The sequence below is a fragment of the Euprymna scolopes genome, chromosome 13 (genome assembly GCF_053919585.1).
Source record: "Euprymna scolopes isolate OS-2025 chromosome 13, ASM5391958v1, whole genome shotgun sequence".
Lineage (NCBI taxonomy): Eukaryota > Metazoa > Mollusca > Cephalopoda > Sepiida > Sepiolidae > Euprymna > Euprymna scolopes.
This window is the reverse complement of record NC_136494.1, coordinates 94,045,062-94,069,386: the sequence shown is the minus strand read 5'-3', so window position 1 is coordinate 94,069,386 and position 24,325 is coordinate 94,045,062. Positions and strand designations below refer to the sequence as shown.

Here is a 24,325-nt window from a genome sequence, read left to right as displayed (position 1 = left end):
TTTTAGCGTCAACGGATCAATTTTCAATTATAACGTTCTACTTAATTGAACACTTACTTTGTGACCATCACCAAGAAAAATATTACAACTCACTCGCATGACTAATGATTACTCCTATCTAAGAAAGGGAATTTTTTGCAACCCCCACCCCCTTTCTCTCTTATCTATCTGATCTGTGGAGGACAGGGTGGTCTATTTATGTTATAAACGATCCCATCCTCATGTAGTTAATGAATGGGAAGTGATTGAGAAGCAAGGGTTGCATAAGGAAGAGATGAAACTTACCGATATATGATAGTGAATGAATGTAGATTTATTTACATAAAAATACATGAGAAAGAATAAAAATAGAGATAATAAAAGTTCATTGAGAAGAGAGTACTTGCGTTTAGTATTTGATGATAGGCTGATGGGTTAGTCAGGAGAGCTGGTTGGCTGGCCATGCCAACTGGAGCGCGTTTCGTCACACCTTGACTTGTCAAGAGTCCAGCGGAAAAGAGAAAGAAATCTATAAAACAGTAAATGATATCTGTATTGCCCTCTGGTGGCCAGGCATGTGTCACCAAAGTTAAAGGGTGATAATGGTGTTTAGCTTAAGAGTACTGTTTTGTGTCTGTGTGTCCGATGGCTGGGAATATCAATGCCAACAGATCAATTTCATCCACGTCATCTTGCTTGAAAGAATCCCAACTATAAAAAAAATGGCCACTCCAAGAATGAACCTTTTGCAAAATTTTACAGAAAATGTGTTACAGTATGCACAGGCAAAATATATTGTTGCAAGCAACAAGTTGTGTTCTTGTGGACTTGCCAAGTCTATATAAGTAATGTTCTATTTTAGTGTTGGAAAAAATTTATGACCATAATTACTTAAAATAAAGTATTTAAAGTAAGTTAATTTAAACTAAACAAAAATATTATTTGCATCAAATAATAAAAGTTACACACGTTGAATCATAACTCAAAAAACATTTACTTTTTATACAATTAAATTTTGTATTCAATTTTGTTTCAATTGAATATCTTTGGAGATTTTTTTTCCAATGCTAAAATAGAACATTACTGTGATATTCATTTACAGTATACTCGAAAATCTGTAAAAGTTTGCATCAAGTTGGAAAGAAAGTAAAAATTTGCCCTAACTCCTTTTTTAAATGGGAATAATCACCAGTCACATAAGAGTTGCAATATTTTTCTCGGTGATGGTCACAAAGTATGTATTCAATTTAGTAGAACGTTATAATTAAAAACTGATCCCTGACAATAAAAGTCATAAAAAATGAGTTTTTTTTCAAAAGAAATTTTTTAATCTAAAAGTTAAGTTTGTAATTTATGAGATTAATGTGAAAAATGAAAAGAAAAGTGTAAATTGTGAAATTTAGAGGTGGGAGTCAATTTCCTAAATGTCTGTCCAATTTGTTTTTTTATGATAACTTCATTCCATAACGGGCAAGTAAATAATAAAGATTTTTCTTTATCTTTGTTTTTTAATGTTTTTGTTAAACTGTGTAAGCACCTAAATATTTGCAAGCAAGCCTGTTGTATTTGCTGGTGAAAAATGGGCTCAAGCTAGTACAAGGGCCCAACAATGTTTTTCGGACACTTTAGTATTCGACTTTCTGAGTACCATAGAGTGGCGAAATTCCTTCAATAGAATAGCATAAACATATAAAGACAATACCTGTAATAAAAATGGAAGAAAATCGATTAGGTAAGGAAAAATATTTAATTTTCATCATTTTTTACAAAACATGCAACATTATTTTTTGGACATCGTTGAAACACTGTTAATAGTCTATAATATCACCTTTCTTAATAACTTTTATCAATCTCTCTTCATAATGATCAAACATATGCACAAGAACATCTGTACATGTTTCTATTAGTTGTTTTTTGGCATCTAGTATTCATTCCCATAGTTGAGCCTCTTTTGTTATTTCAGGTCCATCATAGACAAGTTGTGCAAGCATTTCCCAAACATTTTCCATTAAATTTAGATCTGGGCTTTTTGCAGGCCATTCCAAAGTAGTCATATTCATTTTAGCCATCCATTCTTTCATGAGTTTTGATACATGGATGCTGCAATTGTCTTGCTGTAGAACGAAATCATTCCCCATCTCTCTTCTTATCCTTAGTGGGCTTTATTGTCCAGAAACTGTTTATAGTTTTCACTGTTCTGTCGTCCTTTCAGCCACTTCAACCATATATTTCCATTAGCAAAGATCATACCCCAAGCCATAACTCCTCCTCCTCCTATCTGTCGTTTGTTCAGCACAACAGGTTCGCCCCTTCTCGACCAAGTACACCATCCATTGGGCCCATCAAACTTGAAATGCTTCTCATCAGTAAATATAACCTTCTTAAAGTCAACATGCTTTGTTAATCACCTTTTAGCACTCCAGTCTTGCTCTTTTGTGTTTCTTTGTTAGTGTAATTTTTTTCTTAGCCTTTACATACTTCAAACCAATCCTATGCAGTGTTCTTTGTACTGTTCGGACATTTACATCTAATTCACATTTCTCCTTCACTTTTCTTGCTGTAACTTTTTCTTCAGATGTCAAAAGCTATATCACAATCCTCTTTATTCTTCTTTCAGTCCTCTTGCTAATTGATCTTTTCCATCCTCTCTTCTTTTTCCGCTTGGAGTTTGTCTTCAGCATGTATTCGACTATTAATTTCGACAGCTTCAAATCCATGGTGATCCTTTTGATGCTGAGACCGTCTTTCCGCTTCTTCCGTGCCAAACAAACGACTTCTTTTGAATGCATTTTACCTCATTAAACTTAATTGTTTTGGCAGTAGAATAGAACAGATAATTGATTCTAATGATGACAGCTAAGTGTACAAGCAGAAAATTTGCATAAAGCAACATATGCATGAACATAACTCTTAATAAAATAGGATTTTTTGTCATGTCCGAAAAATAGTGTCGCGCAAGTTTTCGCAAAAATCACAAAAAAACTTAAATTATCAAAGCCAAACTAAAAGAAATGATTACACTAGTTGTAGATTTTCACTCCTCAACTACATACTTACAATCTCCAAAATAAAATTTTATAAAATAAGCTATGTTTTTTTTTTTGTCTTTATTTTCAGCAAATGAAATTTCTGTCTCTCCCTCTTCATCAGTCAACCCAAGCAATGGTATTTGTATGGCACAGTATCCAGTCATATCACATTCTGCCCAATCCTCACAATTTAATGACTCCTCAGTTATCAACTCTGAATTTATTGATATGAATGGAAGTTCCAATTTAAATTTAGGCAGCAGTGTAAGTAAATTTTTATCTGATATCAATTTGTTTTGTTTATGACAATGCACTCATGCATAAAACTGTTTAAAATTTTTGTTAGTTTAGTGCTTAGGCTGATCCATTTTACAGCCTTTGTTGTAGCATGTATACTCTACTAGCTAAAATGTCATACATTGAGCAGCTTTTAGTTTTATTCATGCAGAAGGCCACTAAGGCTTCATGGAAGCAAGATATTTAGTTTCTTTAATTTTATTACATTTGGCATTTCAAGGTCTCTTCATGTCAATCAATTCTAACCAATGGTTTTGGAATCTATCATCATCATCATCATAGTAATAATAATAGTAAGTTTACCCTTTAACACAACTAGCATCTGAAGGCCTTTTCATAGTGAATTTTTGTCATTCTTCCCAACACATAGAGACTGTAAATGTCTAATAATAATAGCAGTATAATGTTGATCCACTGACATATATTTGAAGGTTTCATTATGCCAACTTTTATAATTTTGCCATATAGTTTTATAGTTCATAAGTGTTTTATTATTCATAGTGATATTAATATTAACATTTTTACCCACCTATGACACTCTTAATATCTCGAGGATACTATATACCAAATTTGATGCAAATTTGTCAATAAAGCTTATAAGTGACCAACAAAAAGAAAACAAAGCAATCAATCATGATATGGATTGGGCTTAACATATAGTGGAAAAGAATGACTATAAATTTAAAAAATAATATTACCCCAGTGTCTTTTAATAGTATGTATTTTTATTTCTTACACATAAAATAAGATATTTCCTATCCATATATTTTGAATATTTCTGTATTTTCAAGTAATTATGTCATTATGAGTACTAGTTTATATCAGTTATAATAGTCATTACAAACAAACATCATGGTCAAGTAGTTGTATATTCAGTTTAAACTCTGAATATTTTTTACATATGTATAATTAAAGTATATCTTTTACTCCTGCTGATTCTTTTACTCTCTCTTCTCTATCTGTTTCTGTCTTCAGCATTTTGTCTACTCTCTTTCTCGCTACCAATCCCATAATTTGGAACAATTGCAGGTCAGATGCACATCAATTAGCTAATGAAAACACTTGAAATATGAATTAATACCGGTGAATCAACAAAAATGGCTGTTATTAAATGTGTTATTGATTCTTCAGGAGTGGTAATGTTAATGCACTATTTTTTTCAGAACAGAAAACTTCTATATACTGTTCAGTTCTTGTCCAGAATTCAACCTATTTAAAGAACAAAAATACAGAAAAATCTTTGATGTATGGAACAAAATTGTTATCTTCCAAAAATTACATACTTGATCAAGTAGTTTTAATTTTAACTAAGAAAATCAAATTTGATGAATACGAGTCACTCGTAAGCAAAAAGCTATTGTCTAGTGTAGCTATCTTGAAAAAACAAGGACAAATAACTCCATAATAATTGAAACTTGAGAGATCAATCTTGTAACTAATTTTGCATTAATCACTTGAAATCATTTAAAAATGATCTTAAAAAAACTACTTGATCAATTAATTTACATATTTTCAACGATATTTCTGTTTCATGATGTGTATGTACATCATACAGTTTTTTGTATTTTTGTTTTCTTTAGATTAAACTGTGGACTTGCACCCACTCTTATTAATATCTTAAATCAAAATACTGTTCCAGATAAAATATGTAATCAGTAAAATCGATTAGAAATACCAATTGTGTGTATTTTTTAAGAACATACTCTGATTAAAACCAGATGCTTTATATCAAAACAAAATTAAGTATTGAGGTTGTAAGAAGTATACTATAATGTAAAAATAAATTCCACAAAGAGACTGACTTTATATATTGGATATAGAGGAGAAATTATACTTAAAATAGTTGCCATTTACAAAGTCTTTTTAACATCAAATAACAAATAGCATAAAATTCCTTTCAGCAATTAGTAATTTGTTAATGAATACGTGAAATGGTGTCAAGTAAGTTATCATCTCTTCTGATAAATTTGCTACATGCAAAAAAAAAATTACTAAAATGTTAAGACCTGTCGAAGTGCATGCAATATATATATTTTCAGAATTATATATTAGTGATGGGACGATTCTAATAGTTTTCCCAGTTACGATACAATTACTGATTCCATCCTAAATTCACGATTCTGATACAATTACCAATTCTGATTTCGATTCTTTATACATCTCTAAATATTTAACTTTAAAATTGTTATTTTTCCTGATTACCATAAAATCACATTTTAAATGTGCATATATTTTCTCAAAGGTAAAAACAAACTTGTAGGGGGAGGGGGTAATCTATAGAGTTTAGTTTTACTGGTAGTTTCAAGTCACTAAAGATTTATTATTTTATTATTACTACCAGCAGTAGAAGATTTTGTTTAAAACAAAATCAAATAATTAAAAAAAAAGATAATTAAAGGAATTGTTTTTGACATCGGAAAATAGACACAAATTTTTACGATTCCAATACCCCCGAAAGTTCAATTTTTACTATTTCCGATTCGGATTAACCGGCCAAAACTAATATATACATAGATATCTACCAGTGAACAGTTGATTAAATACAAAGGTGGAATTAGATATTTATTTTTGGTGATGCATGTGTGAATCATTCATGAAGGTGAAAAAGAATGTTCATGTATTAATACAAAGAACAGTGTATATATCATTTCTAATTCTTTTTTCTTTTCTTTTAGTTTAAAGCTCTCAAGCGACAGCAGAGGATGATCAAAAACAGAGAATCTGCCAGTTTATCACGGAAAAGAAAAAAAGAGGTAATTTCTTATATATATATATATATATATATATATATATATATATATATATATATAAAAAGATCTATTTCTACCTGACTGCTAGCTAAAATACCAATCTATGTCAATGTATAGGTAAAAGTTATCTGCTCTTGTGTGGAAGTAATATTCGAGAGTTATCTGCTCTTAGTACAGGAAATACCAGGGAGTTATTTGCTCCTCATGATTATATAAGAAGAGATGGGAGCAGCCATTTTGTTTTGTGTTTTTGAGTGGAACTCAACAATGAACTGTAGGCCAATGTCTTCATTACTTTACAGTCAGGTCAAAAGTCATCACTACAATGTTAATCGTTAAAACACTTGCTCTTGAGTAGAAGATATAAATATTATGCTGTGGTTTTTGAATAAATTTGCTTACAGATGCAATTAAAATGAATTAAATTATTATCCATTAAAAATATTATCTCATTATTGATTTTGTAAATCATATTAATTCATCTCTTTTCATATATAGACTTTAAAAATAATAGTGTCATAAGAATGGACAGAAAATGGTTTCTGTTATAAATTGGATTGCTAATTTGAGTTTTGTTGCTGAACTCGGTCTGTTGTGTTTCAAATAATTCCTGATATATCAAGATTTGTAATTGGTATATGATTTGTGGTGTACGGGAAACTACAAAAAGCAGACAAACTAGCTTAGGATTGAGAGCATTGCTAAGACCGCTGCAAAGAAGGTGGGCTCTCTCTATCGTGCTAGAAAGCTACTTATGCCTGAAAGTATCTTATACTTCTATAATGCCACTATTTGCCCATGTATAGAGTATTGTTGTCATATTTGGGCTGGTGCATCTGCTACTAGTCTCTCCCTCCTGGATAGGGTTCAAAAGAGAGTCGCCAACCTGATAGGTCCTGAACTGTCATCTAAGCTTCAACCTCTGTCTCATCAACGAAATGTTGCATCCCTCTGCCTGTTCTACAATTATTTTAATGGTGAATGTTGTGGTGAACAACAAGCATTTGTACCCCCTTGACGTAAATACCCCCAACAAACCTGACAAGCTAAATCCCACCCCTACACAGAGATCCCTAGGTGTAAGAAAGCCTTATACTCCAATAGTTTCTTCCCCAGAACTGATAGACTTTGGAACTCGCTTCCGGGATTCTGCTTTCCCAACTGAACTGATATGCAGAAGTTTAAGTGTAATGTGAACAGACATCTTGCTGCTCATCTCCCTACATAGTATCCCTCAACTAATGTCCCTGGTAGTAGCCCCGTAATTTAAAGTGGCACTGTGCCTTTTTTGGAGCGAAAATTGAATTAAAAATAAAAAAATAAAATATATATAGACTATAAGTTGGCAAGCCAGTCACTCTACCGATGGACGTGTGTCATTGTATTTGTGTTATACATTATTTTATATAGAATTGATTTGCATTTTAAATGTCAGTTTTATTGAATTTGGGCAAAACAATTTTGTTTCATTTTTAATATTCAATAATTGAGCATAGTACTTTAGTAAGTGCTCCTTTGGGTTTATGAAAGAAAAATGACCAAATATTAAGTGCAAAACAAGACAACTTCATTTTCATTTATTATATTTTACTTTTATCTTAACGATATTGATATTGAATTGGAAATTTTGGATTTCAAATGACTGATGGTTTTTATCAAATTAAGAAAATGAAATAAGAATTTAATTCAAGCATGAGTATAATCACATAAGTCTCAGCTCTACCATTGATTAGATGGTCCAGTTTCCCAATACGAGCACTAGACATTTTGTGGACCCACTGAAAACACTTAGTTTACACTTACATCTCTGCAACTGACATTCTTGAGGCAGTTCATGCATGTTTGTAAGAATGATACAGAAAACTAGGAAACCATACAATATATAACCAGTCCATTGTGAAGCCATGTGAGTCCCCCTTCAACAGCTGCCAACCCAATACTGTTTTTCTGTGATTTCCTATTTGTCTTCATCTCTTTTCATTCTGGCCGTGTTGTCGTCTCTTGCATCGGTGACTGTCGAGAGGGGAAGGGCAAACACTAGCTTACAAGTATGAAAACAAAATAAAACAATGCAAACTTGCCAGAGAAAACACAACTCCGTATAATCTTGTATAAATTAGTTGTGCTTTGAACATGTGTGATAAAGGATCCACTAATGTTGGTTGTTCATAACTGTCTGTCGAGGCATCTTTGTTGTCAGTTTATCAGTTCATCTTCTCATCTGCTAAAGCTCTCCTAATCTGCTCTGATTGTCAACTGTTGCAAACTGAAAACCCTTTTAAACTTATTCTGACTCTTCAATTTATTGACTCAAATTGGAAATCCTATGTCTGGTCTTTTGTCTTAGTCATCGCTACACCTAGTAGATAGAAACTACTTTCATGCTTATCCTATCAGCCACTCCTAACTAACTATTCGAAAGCTGACCATCGACTGTGAAGGTTCTTCCTGTCTCGAGAGTTCAAAAGATCTCGGTGTTCACCTTCCCTAGTTATTTTTATCATCTTTCTATGTTTTTTCCTCTGTTAATGAATCGTTTCCTTTCATTTTTAAAGGTCTTGGTTTTGGGGCAAGGAGGTGATGTCCATAGTATCACACATTATTTTCTTGAGATGCCCTCCCATAATCAAAGTGCAATATATCTTGTTGGGGTCTTGAACTTAAGAAAGATCTTAATTCTTTTCATCTTCTGGTTTTCAAATTTCTTGTTTTTGATTAAAATCTTTTATGATTTTGTGCTTAGTGCTGTAATATAAAACCATTTGTTTTTCTTCAGAAAGGATTCATTTAATAATATTCAATTATTTTATATATATATATATTTGTATTTTTGTTTCTTTTTACAGTATCTTCAACATTTAGAAGCAACATTGAATGAATATACTAAACAAAATGATGTTCTACAGATGGAAAATCAGAAATTAAAGAATAAAATCTGCATTTTGGAATCTGAGGTAAACAACACAATAAGTTTGATATTTTTTTTATCTGATTGTGTCCTTTTGAGTGTCTCACAAAAAACGAATTTGGCGAATTCCCAGCTGTAAACTGTTACTTTTTGAAAGCAAGACTACTTTTATTATGGAAATTATTGAAGAAAATGTTTCATCTTTAAACCCTTTGCTATTTTTTAAAATTCTCAATTGAAATGTGTATAGGTGTTTTGCCACAATTTAATTGTCTGCTAATTCTGCATTCAAAGCTGGTGTTATTAGATCAAATTGTCTGAAGATATTAACTTCCTAAGTTAAATGCACCAAACATTGATTTTATTGTTTTTTCCTTTTCCTTTGTAAAATTCAGTCATATTCTGCAAAGCCAAAAACAGCAATTTTTTTCTCTATTTTCAACCAAACTAAATATCATAGATAAATATTTGAAGATATAAAGAACTTGAAACATAAATTTTTTATTTATTTTTTTTTTTCAAAATTACTCGATTTGGCATTAAATAACATGAAAAGGGTTGATATGTCACAAAGCAAAACAAACTGTACTGTACTCAAAACAGCCTTCATTATGTACAGGTTAACAACACTGGTTTGCTCTCTCTCTCTCTCTCTCTCTCTCTCTCAGGTTTAACCCCGTGTTTCTCAATCTTTGAAAATCTGTGGCCCCTTTATCAAGTATCTCAACACTTGTACCCCCCTGCACTTCAATCAAAATGTAGATTTTGTTTTATGTTGTCCATTTAGTTACTCTAAAATTATAAATCAAAGTGAAAATATTGCTGAAAATGACATAGTTGCTGCTGAACTCGTGTAATGAGACCTCTTATGTCTGCCTACAGCAAGGCAGTTTCTGGATTTTGTTTTAGTGGTCATCAGATCAGAAAACCCACATTTTCAAGGGTATGTTGTAGCAGATTGTATGATCATTATGGATGGCTACTTGATTGAAGGCTTGTGTCCTCCCTCCCCTTAGTCGGCTATGGGTCCCTGGCTGAGAAACACTGGAACCTAAAATACTTGATTTTCAGGCCAGTTGTTTCTTTATACTAATTCTAAAAATCCTGTTCAGTCATGTATAATGAAATCAAGTTTTTGAAATTTAAGTATATCAAAAATTCTTATATTTCGATCTATTTGTAGGTGAATGCAACACATAATGGTAAATTCTATAGATCTATGAATAAATCAATCCAATATTTTGTATTATGTGTTGCGTAATATTTCATTGATTTTTAAACGACACAGAGAAGAGTACAACACACAAAATAATCTATTCATGAATGTGTGACTTCAAAGTAAACATGATATGCCTTTCTCACAAAATCTATGAGTTTTGTTTGAATGATCCAGAACAAGAGTATATCCACAATTGTAACAGAATTGATTCAGATAATTCTTAAACTGGTAATCTATTGTAATATCAATCTAGACGTGAAAAGTGAAAATCAAAAAATAGTTAAAGTTATCTATAACTAGCTGTATCAAAAATGGAGCCCATAAAGTTTTCAGTGAGAGTACTATTTTTGGAAAAAAAAATCAACCAACATAAAGATTGAACATATCTTCGAGATCAGACAGATCTGACAAGAAATGAATGATCTTTAATTCAACATGCAAATTAAATCCGTAAAAAACCTTTGGTCTTTAGAAAAAATGTTTTGTAATACAAGTAATTACATCATGAAAAAATGTGTAATATAATATCATATTGTATAGAAAGTAAGATGAGATTTTCCCTTGTCCTGTTGATCGGAATAGCTTTGTAAGAAAATGCTAACTAAAGCAAATGTTTGGTTAGTGTAATAGTGAAAATATTTGTGTTTTAACAATAAAAAATACAATTGTAAAATAATCATATTCTAATTTATTAGGTCAACAAGAAAGTTCTTGCAGAATTTTTAATCTTGATTTCAAAAATGTTTTCATTATAATACCGTTACTTTAGATATCATTTTAACAAGCGATTTTCACTCTTTCTAATCATTTAAATTACAATCGTTTTAAAACAATTAAATCTTTTTTTGTAATGTTGAATACAAGATGGAAAAAAAGCGAATTTGCACAATTTTCTTATTTTAATTCAAGCTGAAAAACTGTTGAAATAGCTTGTGATATCAACGAAGCTTTTGACCTACTGAATGCACAGCACAATGGTAGTTTTAGAAATTTTGTGGCAGCGATGAGTCTTGAAGATGATGAGCATAGTGGTCGACCATCGGATGTTGACAACGATCAGTTAAGAGCCTTAGTCAGAATCAATCCATGTACAACTGTTTGAGAACTTCTGAATTAGATGTAACGTACACAATGATTTCCAATCAGTTGAGAGATTGAAAAGACTAAAAACTTGATTAATAGGTGCCTCATAAATTGAACGACAGCCAAAAGAAATGCCGTTATGAGGTATCATTTTCTCTTTTATGCAATAAGAACGACCTGTTTTTCAACTGGGTTCTGACTTGCAATGAAAAGTGGGTTCTTTACAACAACCGGCGACACTCAGCTCAGTGGTTAGAAGCTGACGAAGTTCCACAATACTTCTCAAAGCTAGAGTTGCACCAAAAGAAGGTCATACTGACTGTTTGGTGGTCTGCGACCGGTCTCATCTATTAGTATTTTGAATGCAGACGAAACCATTACAGCGGAAAAATACTGTCAACAAATGAATGAAATGCATTAGAAACTTCGACAACAACATTCAGCATTAGTCAACAGAAAAGGCCCAATTCTTTTCTACAACAATACCCGATTGTATTTTGCTAAACTGACCCTGCAGAAGTTGAACGAATTGTACTATGAAATTCTGCCTCATCCACCATATTCTCCAGACCTCTCACCTACTGACTATCACTTTTTCAAGCATCTCAACAACTTTCTGCATAACAAATACTTTAAAAACTTCATCGCCACCAGAATACAAGATTTTTACATTACTGGCATAAATACACTTGTTTTGCATTGACAAAAGTGTGTTAATGCTTATGGTGCTTATTTGAATCAATAATTTTTTGTTTAAGCCAAAACATATTCATCTGAATTTAAAAGTTAAAAATTGCAGGAAATTTTTTGTCAATCTGATAGTAGTCTTTTACTTTTGTTAATGACTATAAATCCTCCTCTGCCTTCTTGCTCAGATTATCAAAACTTGTACAGTCCAAATTCTAATTTTCAAAATTATATCCTTTAGCAAAAATAAACTGTTCCATTTGTATTTCTAATACTAGTTTGATATTTATGGAGAATTTTTCTTTTGTTTATCCTTTCAGAATGAACAACTTAAGAAATGCATACCAGTTTTAAGTAATAAGAAAACATTCCTGTTAACACTTGCAATTATGGTAACAATGAAATTAGGACCTATAGAGTAAGTATTAATCCACTTAATACTTCTTTCTTGAGTGAATATTTTTATCTAAAATATAAAGTTATCTTGTGAGATTTTAAAAGTTGTATCTAAATAGCATTTAACTTGACATATCAAACTTTGATTCTGACTAGCCAATTTTCTTTTTTTTTTTTTTTTATTATACCTCGTGTTCACCCTCTTACAAAGCATATCGCCACTTGGACATAAGGGGCTACTATTTGGGGCCATGTCTAGGAAAAATTAACAAGATATTTGTTTGTTATATTTAAACTTCTACATATCAATACAGTCAGGGAAGCCGGCAGTAGGAAGGGAATTCCAAAGTCTAGCTGTTCGAGGGAAGAAACTATTAGAATAGAAAGCTTTCTGGCATTTAGGGACAACAACAGTGAAGGAGTGAGATCTAATTGCTAATCGGGTTTGTCGGAGATATGTACGTTGAGAGAGTTCATTCCATTAAAATATTTGTAAAACAGGCACAGTGATGCAGCATTGCGGCGATGAGACAGGGACTGGAGCTTAGTTGATAAAGTGGGACCGATTAGATTGACAATTCTTTTTTGGACTTTATCTAAGAGGGAGAGACTAGTGGTAGATGCACCAGCCCAGATGTAGCAACAATACTCCATGCATGGGCGAATGGTGGCCTTGTAAAGGTACAAGATACTCTCAGGCATGAGTAGTTTTCTAGCTCGATAGGGGGAACCCACCTTCTTTGCAGCAGCCTTTGCAATGTCTTCTATGTATTTGTTCCAGTTCATATTACCCACAAATGTTAGGCCAAGGAGTTTGAAGGTAGAATTCTCAGGTAGGGTGCTATTTGTCATGGATATAGGGGATTGGAGAGGCGTCTTGTAATTGTTAAAGGAGAGCAGCTTAGTTTTACTAACATTAAATGTTACCATCCATTTGTGGCTCCATTTCACTATAGTCTGGAGGTCATTTTCTAACAATTCTGCTATTGTTTTAGATTTATGTACATCTGTTCTTCCCTCATCCATATTATAGAGCATTGCATCATCAGCAAATATACCCATCTCGGACACAATATTATCAGGGAGGTCGTTTATGAATATCAGGTATAATAATAATCCAAGGATCAATAATGATGTTACTTTGCTACAGTTTATTATTATTATTTTTTTAATTATGTTGTCCTGCTGGTATTAACCATGAATGGTAGGCCCCTCGTGCAGAGAACAGATCTTGTTTATGATTGTTATGAAGTCTGAATCATGATGGGTGCAAATTTTGAGTAAAAATTTATTTGTTCTTTTGTACATAAAGACAAAACTTTTAATCAATCAAAAAAGTCTGTTTTAATTATTGCTTTTAATTTTTAAGATAATTTAAAGTTTGAATAAAAGTTACCAGACTGTCCAGCATTGCCTGATTGTAAGATATGCTTAAATATGATATTTTAATTCATGCAGATTATATAGTTTTTATTATTGAGACAATTCTCTAGTGATTATTTTATTGGAACTAATATATTGTTATAAGATTATTTTATTGGAACTAATATACAGTAGTAAGATCAAAACTAAAAATTATTTATATGACTTGGGTGCCATCAGATAGAATCAAATCAAAACATACAACTCTCCACCCTTATTCCTTAGCTTCTGAACCATACCCATACATATATATAAATTCACCTGTCATCCCTTTTTTACAAGATGGAATCGCATGATCGCCAAATACCAGATTCAAGCAAGTGGATCAAATGGTCTACAGAGTTTTATAATTATATAGATTAAATATTTAAAAGATACTTTTTGTAAGCATTTCAAATATTTAGCTGTTCTTTACCATTTCTTTTGCAGTTATTTTTCACTTGGTGGATCAAGTTCTATTGAAAACTTTAGGACAAATGTCAAACATCCTATTGGACGACAACTACTTTCATTTGGGGAAAAATTTGGTTCCAGTTTCAGCAGAGATTCTTCCGTGGATACGAGTTGGCATAATGATAAAAGATCAGCAGAGAAAGAGAATAACAGCAACGGGAATCTCTTTAAAACTTCCTCATTTTTAACGAATGCTACAGAAAGTGGCATTAATTGTCCAAGTGAATTTAATAAAACTGAATCAATTCGGTAAGTCTTTTTTTTTTTTGTTTTTTTTTACATTCTTAATGCATTTGTTTGTTTGTTTGTTTGTTTTTTTTCTTTGCTGGTGCTACCAGATGAGGCTGTCTGAAAATATTGTCTTATTGACCTAAAATGCACCAAAAATTGGTGTTTTTTGTTTTCTTTCCCTTTGCAAAACTCCATCATGTTCTGCAATATCAAAAACAAAAACAACAGGTTTCCTCTACAAAATAATCATACCATAACAAATGTTCGAAGATATAAAGGACTTGGAACATAAAAACGTTTTTTAAAATTACTGGACTCTGCATTAAATAATCCCAAAAGGGTTGATATGCTGTAATAAAATCAAATATCTCTTTCTCATTTTAACTATAACTATACAAAGGTATATATATTGTTCAGTCTCTATAAAATATCCATGTATGCTGCTCAAACTCTATAAGGTTAAGAGGATGAAACAAATCTCAGATATCAACTAGAGATAACAGCTAGACAGTGTTTGTTTAAAAGAGCTTAGCTGCAGGCAATCTGGGAACATTTTCTCAAAGTATGTTGATCTCACAACAACCCCTGTACAGTGGAATCTCTAGATATGAAAAACTCAGCTTATGAAATGTGATGTGAATTTTTTTTATCCCTGCATATGAAAAAATTTTCAGGATATGAAAGATATGAATGGCAGACTATTTTTCAGGCATGTTGAATAGGAGACTTGAAAAATGAGATTTTCGCCCAAATCAAATCAAAACACAAATCTTTTAGTTTAGAGCCTAAGGACTTACTTCTCTTTAAGAGGTACACAAATACACCTGATTCTCAGACGTTTAACTCTGATTGCCTCACACCCAGAGGGCCAACTTGAAATGTATGTACCTTTGACTGTAAATCTTAGGCATCTAGACTTGATCTCAGTCATTCCCAGTCAGCCACCCAGATATCAACTAGAGATAAAAGCTAGACAGTGTTTAAAAGCGCTTAGCTGCAGACAAGCTAGGAACATTTTCTCAAAGTATGTTAGTTTTGGTTTCAGTTATAGCTGAAGGAACTAAAGTTTATATATATATATATATATATATATATATATATATATATATGAAGTTTGGGATTCGGTTTCGATTCAAGCTGATGGGCCAAATGTAAGACTCTCCTGTCCAGGTTAGCAAATGGCTTCTGACCTCATTGAAAATGAAATGGTCGTGATCGTCTTCTTCCGGGAGATCTTCACATAAATTCTCAGTGTCTCAGGTTTCATGTAGAAAATCAATTAGCTTGCATGCACGCCAAGAAAGAAAAACAGACTCCAGGGCTTCTAGCTACGAAAAGTTAATTTCATAAGAATTACAAGTTTTTACATATATACATCATTCAGTTTGATTATACCAAAAGCATCAAGATTCTCCAAAAATCTTATTTTTCGTTCTTTACGATGGTGGTAGTGGCGACGGTCGGGTAGGGGTGATATCTCTTGGTTAGGTCCTCTCTCATGGAGGTCCGGCTTAATCTGCTAAATTTGGCCTGGGTATTTTCTTTTATACTAAGGTAACGGGGTTGGTCGGGCGATCTGCCCAGCCAACCAGAACCCAACACGTCAAACAGGAAATACCTGACTCTTTTGCGTGTGTGCATTTTCAACAGGTCGTCCATAGTTTGCAAATCTGGGACCAAAACTAAATTTCTCTCACACGCCCTCAAAAAGGTCAACACAACATTGTCACGTGTGAGCAGGTGTTCCTTAGGCCAACGAGTGCATGATTTCATTTCTACATTATGCTGACATTTCCTTCATTGTTTTAAACAATAAAATATGTCTGTTTTTACAAGGCACAATAAATTCGTCCCTTTTTATAGGTCACCTGCCTCTGTCCAGGATTCAATCAACGTTTAACAATCTCAGCATATTTACCCGGCCTTACTCAGGGTTTTAGGGATTTTAATCTCCCCAGTGGGGAGCAGTATTGCTCCTCTAGACGGTCACGTCATACAAAGTCATATAGATATATTTTTTATTTTTGAAATCACAACTTATAATATATAAAAATCGTTAAAGCATTAACTTTATAATAATGTATACGAAATCTGCAAGAATTAAAATATCATATTTAAGTGTATTTTATGACCCGGCTGTGCTGGGCATCCCTGCTAGCTTGGTTAAATACTTTTGCAGTTTTAACAAAATAGCTACAGTAATATCAGTGTCTCCATTTATGCTGAATATCTACAGAATGCCAACATAAATATATTACATATGAATCAGTTCCCTGTGGAATTTCCACAGGTTCCATTAGTGAGGTACTAATTTTATTTCAAGCAAAAAAACAATTTCTGCGTAACAACTCACAATCAGATAGTTTCAATCATTTCTACGCTCCCAACCTTTTTCTTGGCTGCAGCAAATCTGTTATTTGCATGTACCACTAAACATGTCGCCTAGTGCATGTTTACACATAATTATGAGAGGATCTTTATATAATTAGATAGGTTTCATTCGCATATGTTAAAAACTCTCGTTTTTGTCAATTTCTGTTGTTCCTGATTTATTGACTTTTCATAAAATTTTGCATGAAATTATAGAAAATAAAAACAAACATGTCCCTCCTCGTGCATAGTTTTAATAGATAACTATTATTTAAAATGTCTAATTTTGTCTTTTGTCCTTTTAATGTTTTCCTTTTTCTTTCAGCATAGCCCAAGATCTTTCAGATTGGATGTTGTTACATGAACGACAGAAAAAGAAAAACAATATAAAAAAGCATCATGCTTACATGAAAAAGAAAAATGCAGGACCAGTTATTAAGTTTAAGAAATTTCAAAACCAAGGACCAATAGATGCTTGGCAAAAAATTAAGTGAGTTTTTTGGGGATTTTTTATGATAAATTTATACTCATCTTATTTGTTTTAATTCAATCAAATTTTTACCACTGAAAAGCTTGAAGTTTTAATTTTCTTCTTTAAACATACAAATTTTATGGCAGTTAAATAAACAATATTTCTAAACATATTGAATATCTATTGGTTGGACAGCCTTGCTGATTGCATTAATTGTGTGGGAAACAGAATATTACATCTAGGTTTCTCCTCAAATACATTTTGTTCAGCTTAACTATGGATCTTCAATTTTCATTATTTTCAGAGAGACCATAAAAAGTCTAAAGCCTTTACCTAGCATGATCATACAGCGTTCCCTCACTAATGTGTAAAACTGCAGGTTCAGGGTTCTATATAACATGATTAAACTAATCAATTGGATATATACTATATGTAAGGGATATTAGAAGAACCTTTGTGAATCGTTCTATAAAAGTTAGAAAATTATCTACCTAGTAAAGAGGTTTGTGCTTGCTTAAAGCAAAAAAAATGCTAAAAACATTCTAGATACTTTCCGCTTTAAGCAGAATAGTAATTTTTTATCCTCCATGACTGCTGTTACCAGTCTGAAAAAAATTGTCTTTTCATAAAAGCAGTTTCTTTTTTTTTATTTATTTATTTTTTTTAACAACTATCAGTGCAATGTTTTGTTTGTGAGTGATCATCAGTTTACTGTTATAATTAAGAAAGCTGGATGAATTTTGCACTATTTCCTCTTGTTTTTTTTAATTGATTTTTGCCTCTTGTACCTTCGACATTAAACTCATGATTTTTTTTCTTTTAGATTTCTAAGTTTTCTTACAGCTTAGCACACTTAATCTTAACACTTTACATGACAAAGAGTTAACTTCACCCAATTTTTCTTTTCTTAAAGTGCGATAAGTAAACTCATTTAAAACTTATTTCAAAATAACCATATGTGACAATTCTTACCATTTCTAAGGACTTTTCAATTAGAAAAGAGTATATTCAGTGACTCATATACATTGATATTTTCAAAATAAGATTTTGAGTAAAATATTGGAAAGAGATAAAAACAAAAATTATTTCCATAATCAGCCTTCAAAAAAAGCAATTTAAAAATTTATTTTAAATGCATTTTCTCAAAATTAAAAATAAAAACAGATTTACAATTTAGCAGTGATATTTGATAGTCAGTTGTTCACCTTTTAGTAATCATAATAGCTATCCTTGTTTTCCCTTTCAGCTTGCATCATTTAAAAAAAAAAGATTAATGAAATCTATATATCATCATCATTGTAGATAAATAACTAATGCTGCTAGGAATAGATTTTTGGAGACAGCATCTAGTATTCTAAAAATGATCATCCATCTAATCACTGACCAGGCTCTACATTGATTAATTTCAATGATCTTATGAGAACTGGTGTGTCAATATGATTAAAGCTGTAGACTTATAATAATTTTGCCTATTGTTACATTAGTAGTTATTAGTTTATCTTTGTAGCTTATAGATATGTTATACGGCATAATCACGTTAACACACCGGTTCCCGCTGGATCACCGAAGTTAAGCAACGTTGAACCTGGTCAGTACTAAATGGGTGACCATTTGGGACTTTCAGGTGTTGTATGTGCTCTCTGCTTATCTCGGCATTGTTTCCAGTCGTCTTGGTCTTCTCCTTGCCACTGGACCCAAACAGTGCCGATTCAGGAGAGGTGTGGTTGAGGATTGCGCAACCTTTGCCTCACAATTACATGTGCTACTGCCCCTAAGGGGTATCCTTTATCTTTCAAGACTGAACGGAAGCATGGATGGATAGATATGTTAATGGTCAGTATCATCATAAGAAAAAAAAAGAAAGTTATATCATACAACAATTTTCAAATCGGGGTTTGTATGCTTGTTATATCTCCTTGAATGGTTTTGAAATTTTGTGAATCTTTCTTCATTAGTTTCTGGTACATTTCATGCAAACCAGAGATATTTGAATTTTATGGTGTTCTTATTATCAAAATATATGAGAGCTAATATTAAAACATTTTGAGAACCTGTTGATTATAAGTATGTCATTGATTTTGTAAGATCAACTACTTAAAATTGATGTGTGAATATACATGTATGTATGCAATCTTTGTTGAATATATACAAGGTCTTCAAAAACTTGTCTTTTTAATCATTTTAATAACCTCAACACTGTATTTCTGAAAATAACAAAACATTATTCACCATGAACAGAATATAATTCAAGTAAATGTTCCCTCTTTGCACACATTTCTGCAAACAGCTCACAAATGATTGCATCACATTTTTCAAAATTTCCAGAGTTATTATCATATTTTCTTCTTCAATAAATGACTTTTCTTAATCAGTTGTTTGTGGTTTTCTTCATAATATTTCAATTTTTTTAAAAGACCCACAGGAAAATATTAACAGGCATCAGTCAAGTTTGGTGAGCATGCAGACCATCATAACAGGTTGTTTTGCTTGATCCAAAGTCCAGGAAAATTTTAAATAAATATTGTAGTAAAAATGATGCAGTAATACATAAAACAAATTTTTCTCTTTTGTCTATAAGTTTTGCTATCTTCATAAATACAGTTGTGATGTTATTAAAATTTTTAAATACATGACTTTTTGAAGACCCTGTATAAACTTGTAATTTTGATTTGTACAAAATTAAAAAAGTATAATACCATTTTTAATTGACTAAATTATTGTTTTTTTTTGTTTTTTTTTTCAGAGCTGTTTATAACAAATATGAATTGCTGCCATTTGAAAGTCCTCTGAAGAATAAGAAAGATTATTTAAAAGATATTCCCAGAAGAAATGATACATTTTATGTTTTATCTTTAAACATGGTAGGTTTTATTTTATTCACTTTTGTTTTTTATTTATTTTATCTTTTGAAACAATAAAATGACAATTTTTTTTTTAAAGGGGGGGGGAGGGATATTTAAAAAAAAAAAAAAGTTGTGTTATAAATTTGGAATTGGGTTTTTAAAACCAAGTTAGAAGAGTTGCTAATTTTTTGGCTGGCATTCTGCTTCCATGGTGGACAGTGATAAGTCTGCAACTTTTGTTACACTTGGAGTCTAATGTTTTCATGCAAGTAAATTGTTAATAAAAAGCAATACATAAATAAGTGATGATTCTCCACTTAAGAAAAACAATAAGATAAACAGTAAAAAAAACAATTCATTGAAACCACTTGAAGAAATTTTATTTTTCCTTTTCTAAATTTATTTAAATAACTAACAAATAAAAGATAAATAAATAAAGAACAATCTACCCTCATGAATTGAATAAAGAGTTCAGTTGAAAATTCCATACAGATTTTCAAGGTTGATATAGTTCCCCATTCAACCAATTTATTAGCTTCACATTCAACAATCAGATATGCCTAAAGGTCTGAGAGTCAATTATCCAGAGTTTAAATCAATTGAAACATTTTGAATATAAAAACCAAGATGGACATAGTGATCCAAATTATCCATTGTATAATTTTTTTTGTCTTTAATCCTAAATAAATATTGGTATTTTTTCTTTGGAATTTCAGGATCACTTTTTATTACCAGCTACAGACCATAATAAAACAATGAGGCCAAGAATGTCAATGGTTATGCCAGCCATGGCTTTGAATGGTAAACTTCTCTTTTGCTACTTGAACATTTCTTTAGGTCATAATATTACATGCTATTTGCTAACAACACAGAAAGATACAAACGTTTCTTTTCACATTCATCAAGTATTCATCTGTCAAAATGATTTTCAAATATTTAATCCTTTACCTGTCTGTCAAATAAAAATTGAAAATTTCTGCCAATAGTATTCATGTCCATCCTCATTTATCCAGATAATATTAAGTTACAATGCTTTGGGAGTCTGTTCATACACAAATTGAAACATGTTATTAGTATTGGCAGAGTTAGTAGTTTTTATGATGTTGATACCAGAGTTTGAATTTCACATAAGTTTAAAGGATTTTTTAAAACTGGATACATGTTTAATAAATGAAAAGAAATTAAAATAATAACATCAGAAAACACTTTTTTTTTTTTTTTACTAAATGATTTTGTTTTCTAATCGAAACAAAAAGGTAGACAGAAAGGACATTTTGCAATAGTTCAAATCAGATTTTGCCTAAAAAGTAATTTCTGTTTTCGTTAATAAAAAAAAATACATAAATACATTCATTAGTTACTCTCTCATGCAAATATTAAGTAGCATATGTTTTTTTTTTTTCAAAATTTCAAATATTTTTGTTCATATTGTCTATTAAGTGGATGAAGTTAGGTAAAGATGGAAATTGATATATCCAGGTACTGTATACTAACACTGGTCAAGGTATAAACTAGTTTCAACAAATAAACTGATGAGAATAAAACAAAACGGGTGTCACATGACCTATGACCTTTTATTATTATTATTAAGATAGGCAAAGGGTTTTGGTAATTTACTTAATTTGATTTATTTCTTATGGTTCTGCTGCTTAAACTTCAAATCTGACCATATATTTTATATATTTAAAAGCTGTTTATTTTGATATTTTGTGAATTAAACTATTGCAAAGGCCTGAGTTTGACACAGGGCTCTACGGACAAATTTATTTTTAGTTGACTTGACAATTAAATATTTTTGTTTATTAGCCAAATAGAAAAGTTACTTGCCAAACTCACGTGATTTTTGGAATATGACATCCTCATTCCATGACGAGTATGTGCATCATAAAGATTTTTGTCTATTTTGTTTAAATAAGTGTAATTCTAAATATGCATTGAATTTCATGATGAGACTTGAAAGTATAAATATTAAAAAAATTTCAGATGTTTTTTAAACATCATTTTATTTAAAAAAAAAAAAAAAACTAGTATAGTTTGACTTTGTTTTACGAAAAAAATAAACATTGAAAAGACATTTTTCACTTAATGAGATTTGGAAGATTTTCGGTTAAAAAAAAACACCATCGCCAAAAGATAAGCGTTTTATTATTTCTAGTCGCCACTTGAAAAAATCACTTGCAAGTGCAACTGTTTTATTCACAGCATATAACCCTATAGTATGGTCGTTTTCAAGTCTAATGTTAACAAATTTTTGTTGAGTCCTCCTTTTAAATAATCTCATGTTGTTTCACTCTCCTGACAATCTCATTAACCTTTATCCTCAAGTGGATTCTGAACCTTGATAAGTGTTGACTTGCTAGCACATTAAAAAGAAAGCAGAATCTTCTATGTTTAAGACCTTGTACTTGTCCAAGTAATGACCATGACTGAATGCCCAATTTATTTAGATTTTGGTTCTTAACTGTCATAAAATTCAAAGAATGTTTTGCTTCTAGACATGGAATAACTTTACTTTATTTAATAGAAGTAAGCATAAGATTTGTTGATTTCAACACTTCTTTTACTTGCTAGAAATAAATACTTAAATAATTAAAATCTATCATAAATGCATTTATAAAAAATATTGAATCGAAAAATTAACTTGAAGTGAAAACAAAACGATTTTAAATGAAAAATCCAATAATGCTAAATTAAATTTGACATTTAATGAATTGTTCTCCATTTTTTTTTTTTTTTTTTTTTTGCAAACATAACATAATACAGCAAGTCCAAAGATAATAGATAGATTTTATATTTACTTCAATTAAATGCTACTCCAGAAAATACCTAACTCCAAATGCAATCCTCTACCTATATAAAACAAAATACTGCGGCACACATCTGAGGAGCTTCCACTTCAAGCCGTCTTTCTTGCTTTGACAAAATTGCCTTTGAAATCTAGTGTCAGTCATCTTTTCTCTTCCTTACAACCCCTTTCTCACAGAAGTGACATTGCTCTCTACTCTATGATTATTTCCATGGATGGTGCTTGCCTAAACTCCAATCTTTGGTCCCTCCTTGTAAGACATTCTACAACAACAACATAAAATCCTTCTTTTTTTGTCTGTGCCTAGCTGCAGGCCAAATTTCCATCTTTCTTTGCAAGTACTCCCCCCCCCCTCACGGAACACATTACTGCAGACTGATTACAACTTAGTTCTCTTAAAATAGTAATTCCATAGTATTCTTCATCTTTCAATCTCATTAACCCTTATCCTTGAGTGGCTCTTTGCTTTGATAAATGGTATATAGTTATTCCAAATATAAAAGCAAAAATATATGAATTTTTAAGACTGACTATAGCTTCTAAGTACCATAAAATTCCAGCCACAACCATAATTTTTTTTTGATATTCTGTCTCTCTTTGGTATTTTTACGTTCTAAAATGTTTTTTTTTTTTTGATTCAACCATTTACTTTCAGATACAATGCAGCATCCGGCTGGTAGCATCGGCTTGATACAGATTGACTGCGAAGTATTGGGGACTCAGTTATTTCATGTTCAGGACACATACAAACCTGAAAGCCTTCTAGATAGAAACACAACGCAGACTCCTCCATCACAGATGAAACGACAGCCTCAACAATCTGCTCACCCTTCACGAACCCGAGGAAAAGCATAATTAAGTGGAGTGGGTTAAAATTATAAAAGATAAAGTGAAAATATAATCTCTATATTATTTTTATATGTTCTTCCAGAATATTGTGGTTCTAGTCGATAGTTCTGTAAAAAAAGGTTAACTAATGTGGCTCCTTTTTTTTTTCTCTCCTCCTTTCTCCAAACGCCTGTCTCCCATTCCCCCTTACATGATTACCTTTCACTTCCTTTTCTTGATTACCCCTGTCTCTCACATCCTCTTTTCTCGATTACCCCTGTCTCTCACATCCTCTTTTCTCGATTACCCCTGTCTCTCACATCCTCTTTTCTCGATTACCCCTGTCTCTCACATCCTCTTTTCTCGATTACCCCTGTCTCTCACATCCCTTTTTCTTGATTACCCTTTTCTCTCACATCCCTTTTTCTTGATTACCCTTTTCTCTCACATCCCTTTTTCTTGATTACCCTTTTCTCTCACATCCCTTTTTCTTCATTACCCTTTTCTCTCACATCCCTTTTTCTTCATTACCCTTTTATCTCACATCCCTTT

The 24,325-nt window shown here is 31.6% G+C and overlaps 1 protein-coding gene across 2 annotated transcripts in view; it reads left to right on the top strand.

Annotated features, from left to right (window-relative positions):
• The window catches only part of LOC145292087 (cyclic AMP-dependent transcription factor ATF-6 alpha-like), a 169,730-nt gene that overhangs the window by 113,015 nt on the left and 32,390 nt on the right, over nucleotides 1–24,325 (top strand). Inside the window, exons 7-15 of one of the 2 annotated variants that reach the window (XR_013869546.1) lie at nucleotides 3,097–3,272; nucleotides 5,981–6,058; nucleotides 8,902–9,009; nucleotides 12,273–12,370; nucleotides 14,200–14,472; nucleotides 17,150–17,314; nucleotides 20,040–20,157; nucleotides 20,856–20,940; nucleotides 23,601–23,809. Coding sequence is in view for 1 of the 2 variants with exons in the window: in XM_080138163.1 (XP_079994289.1) it covers nucleotides 3,097–3,272; nucleotides 5,981–6,058; nucleotides 8,902–9,009; nucleotides 12,273–12,370; nucleotides 14,200–14,472; nucleotides 17,150–17,314; nucleotides 20,040–20,157; nucleotides 20,856–20,940; nucleotides 23,601–23,800 (1,301 nt within the window). In the remaining variant the exon portion in view is untranslated. Of the gene's footprint in view, nucleotides 1–3,096; nucleotides 3,273–5,980; nucleotides 6,059–8,901; nucleotides 9,010–12,272; nucleotides 12,371–14,199; nucleotides 14,473–17,149; nucleotides 17,315–20,039; nucleotides 20,158–20,855; nucleotides 20,941–23,600; nucleotides 23,847–24,325 lie in introns of those variants that run through there. The other variant, XM_080138163.1, reaches the window with a different exon arrangement.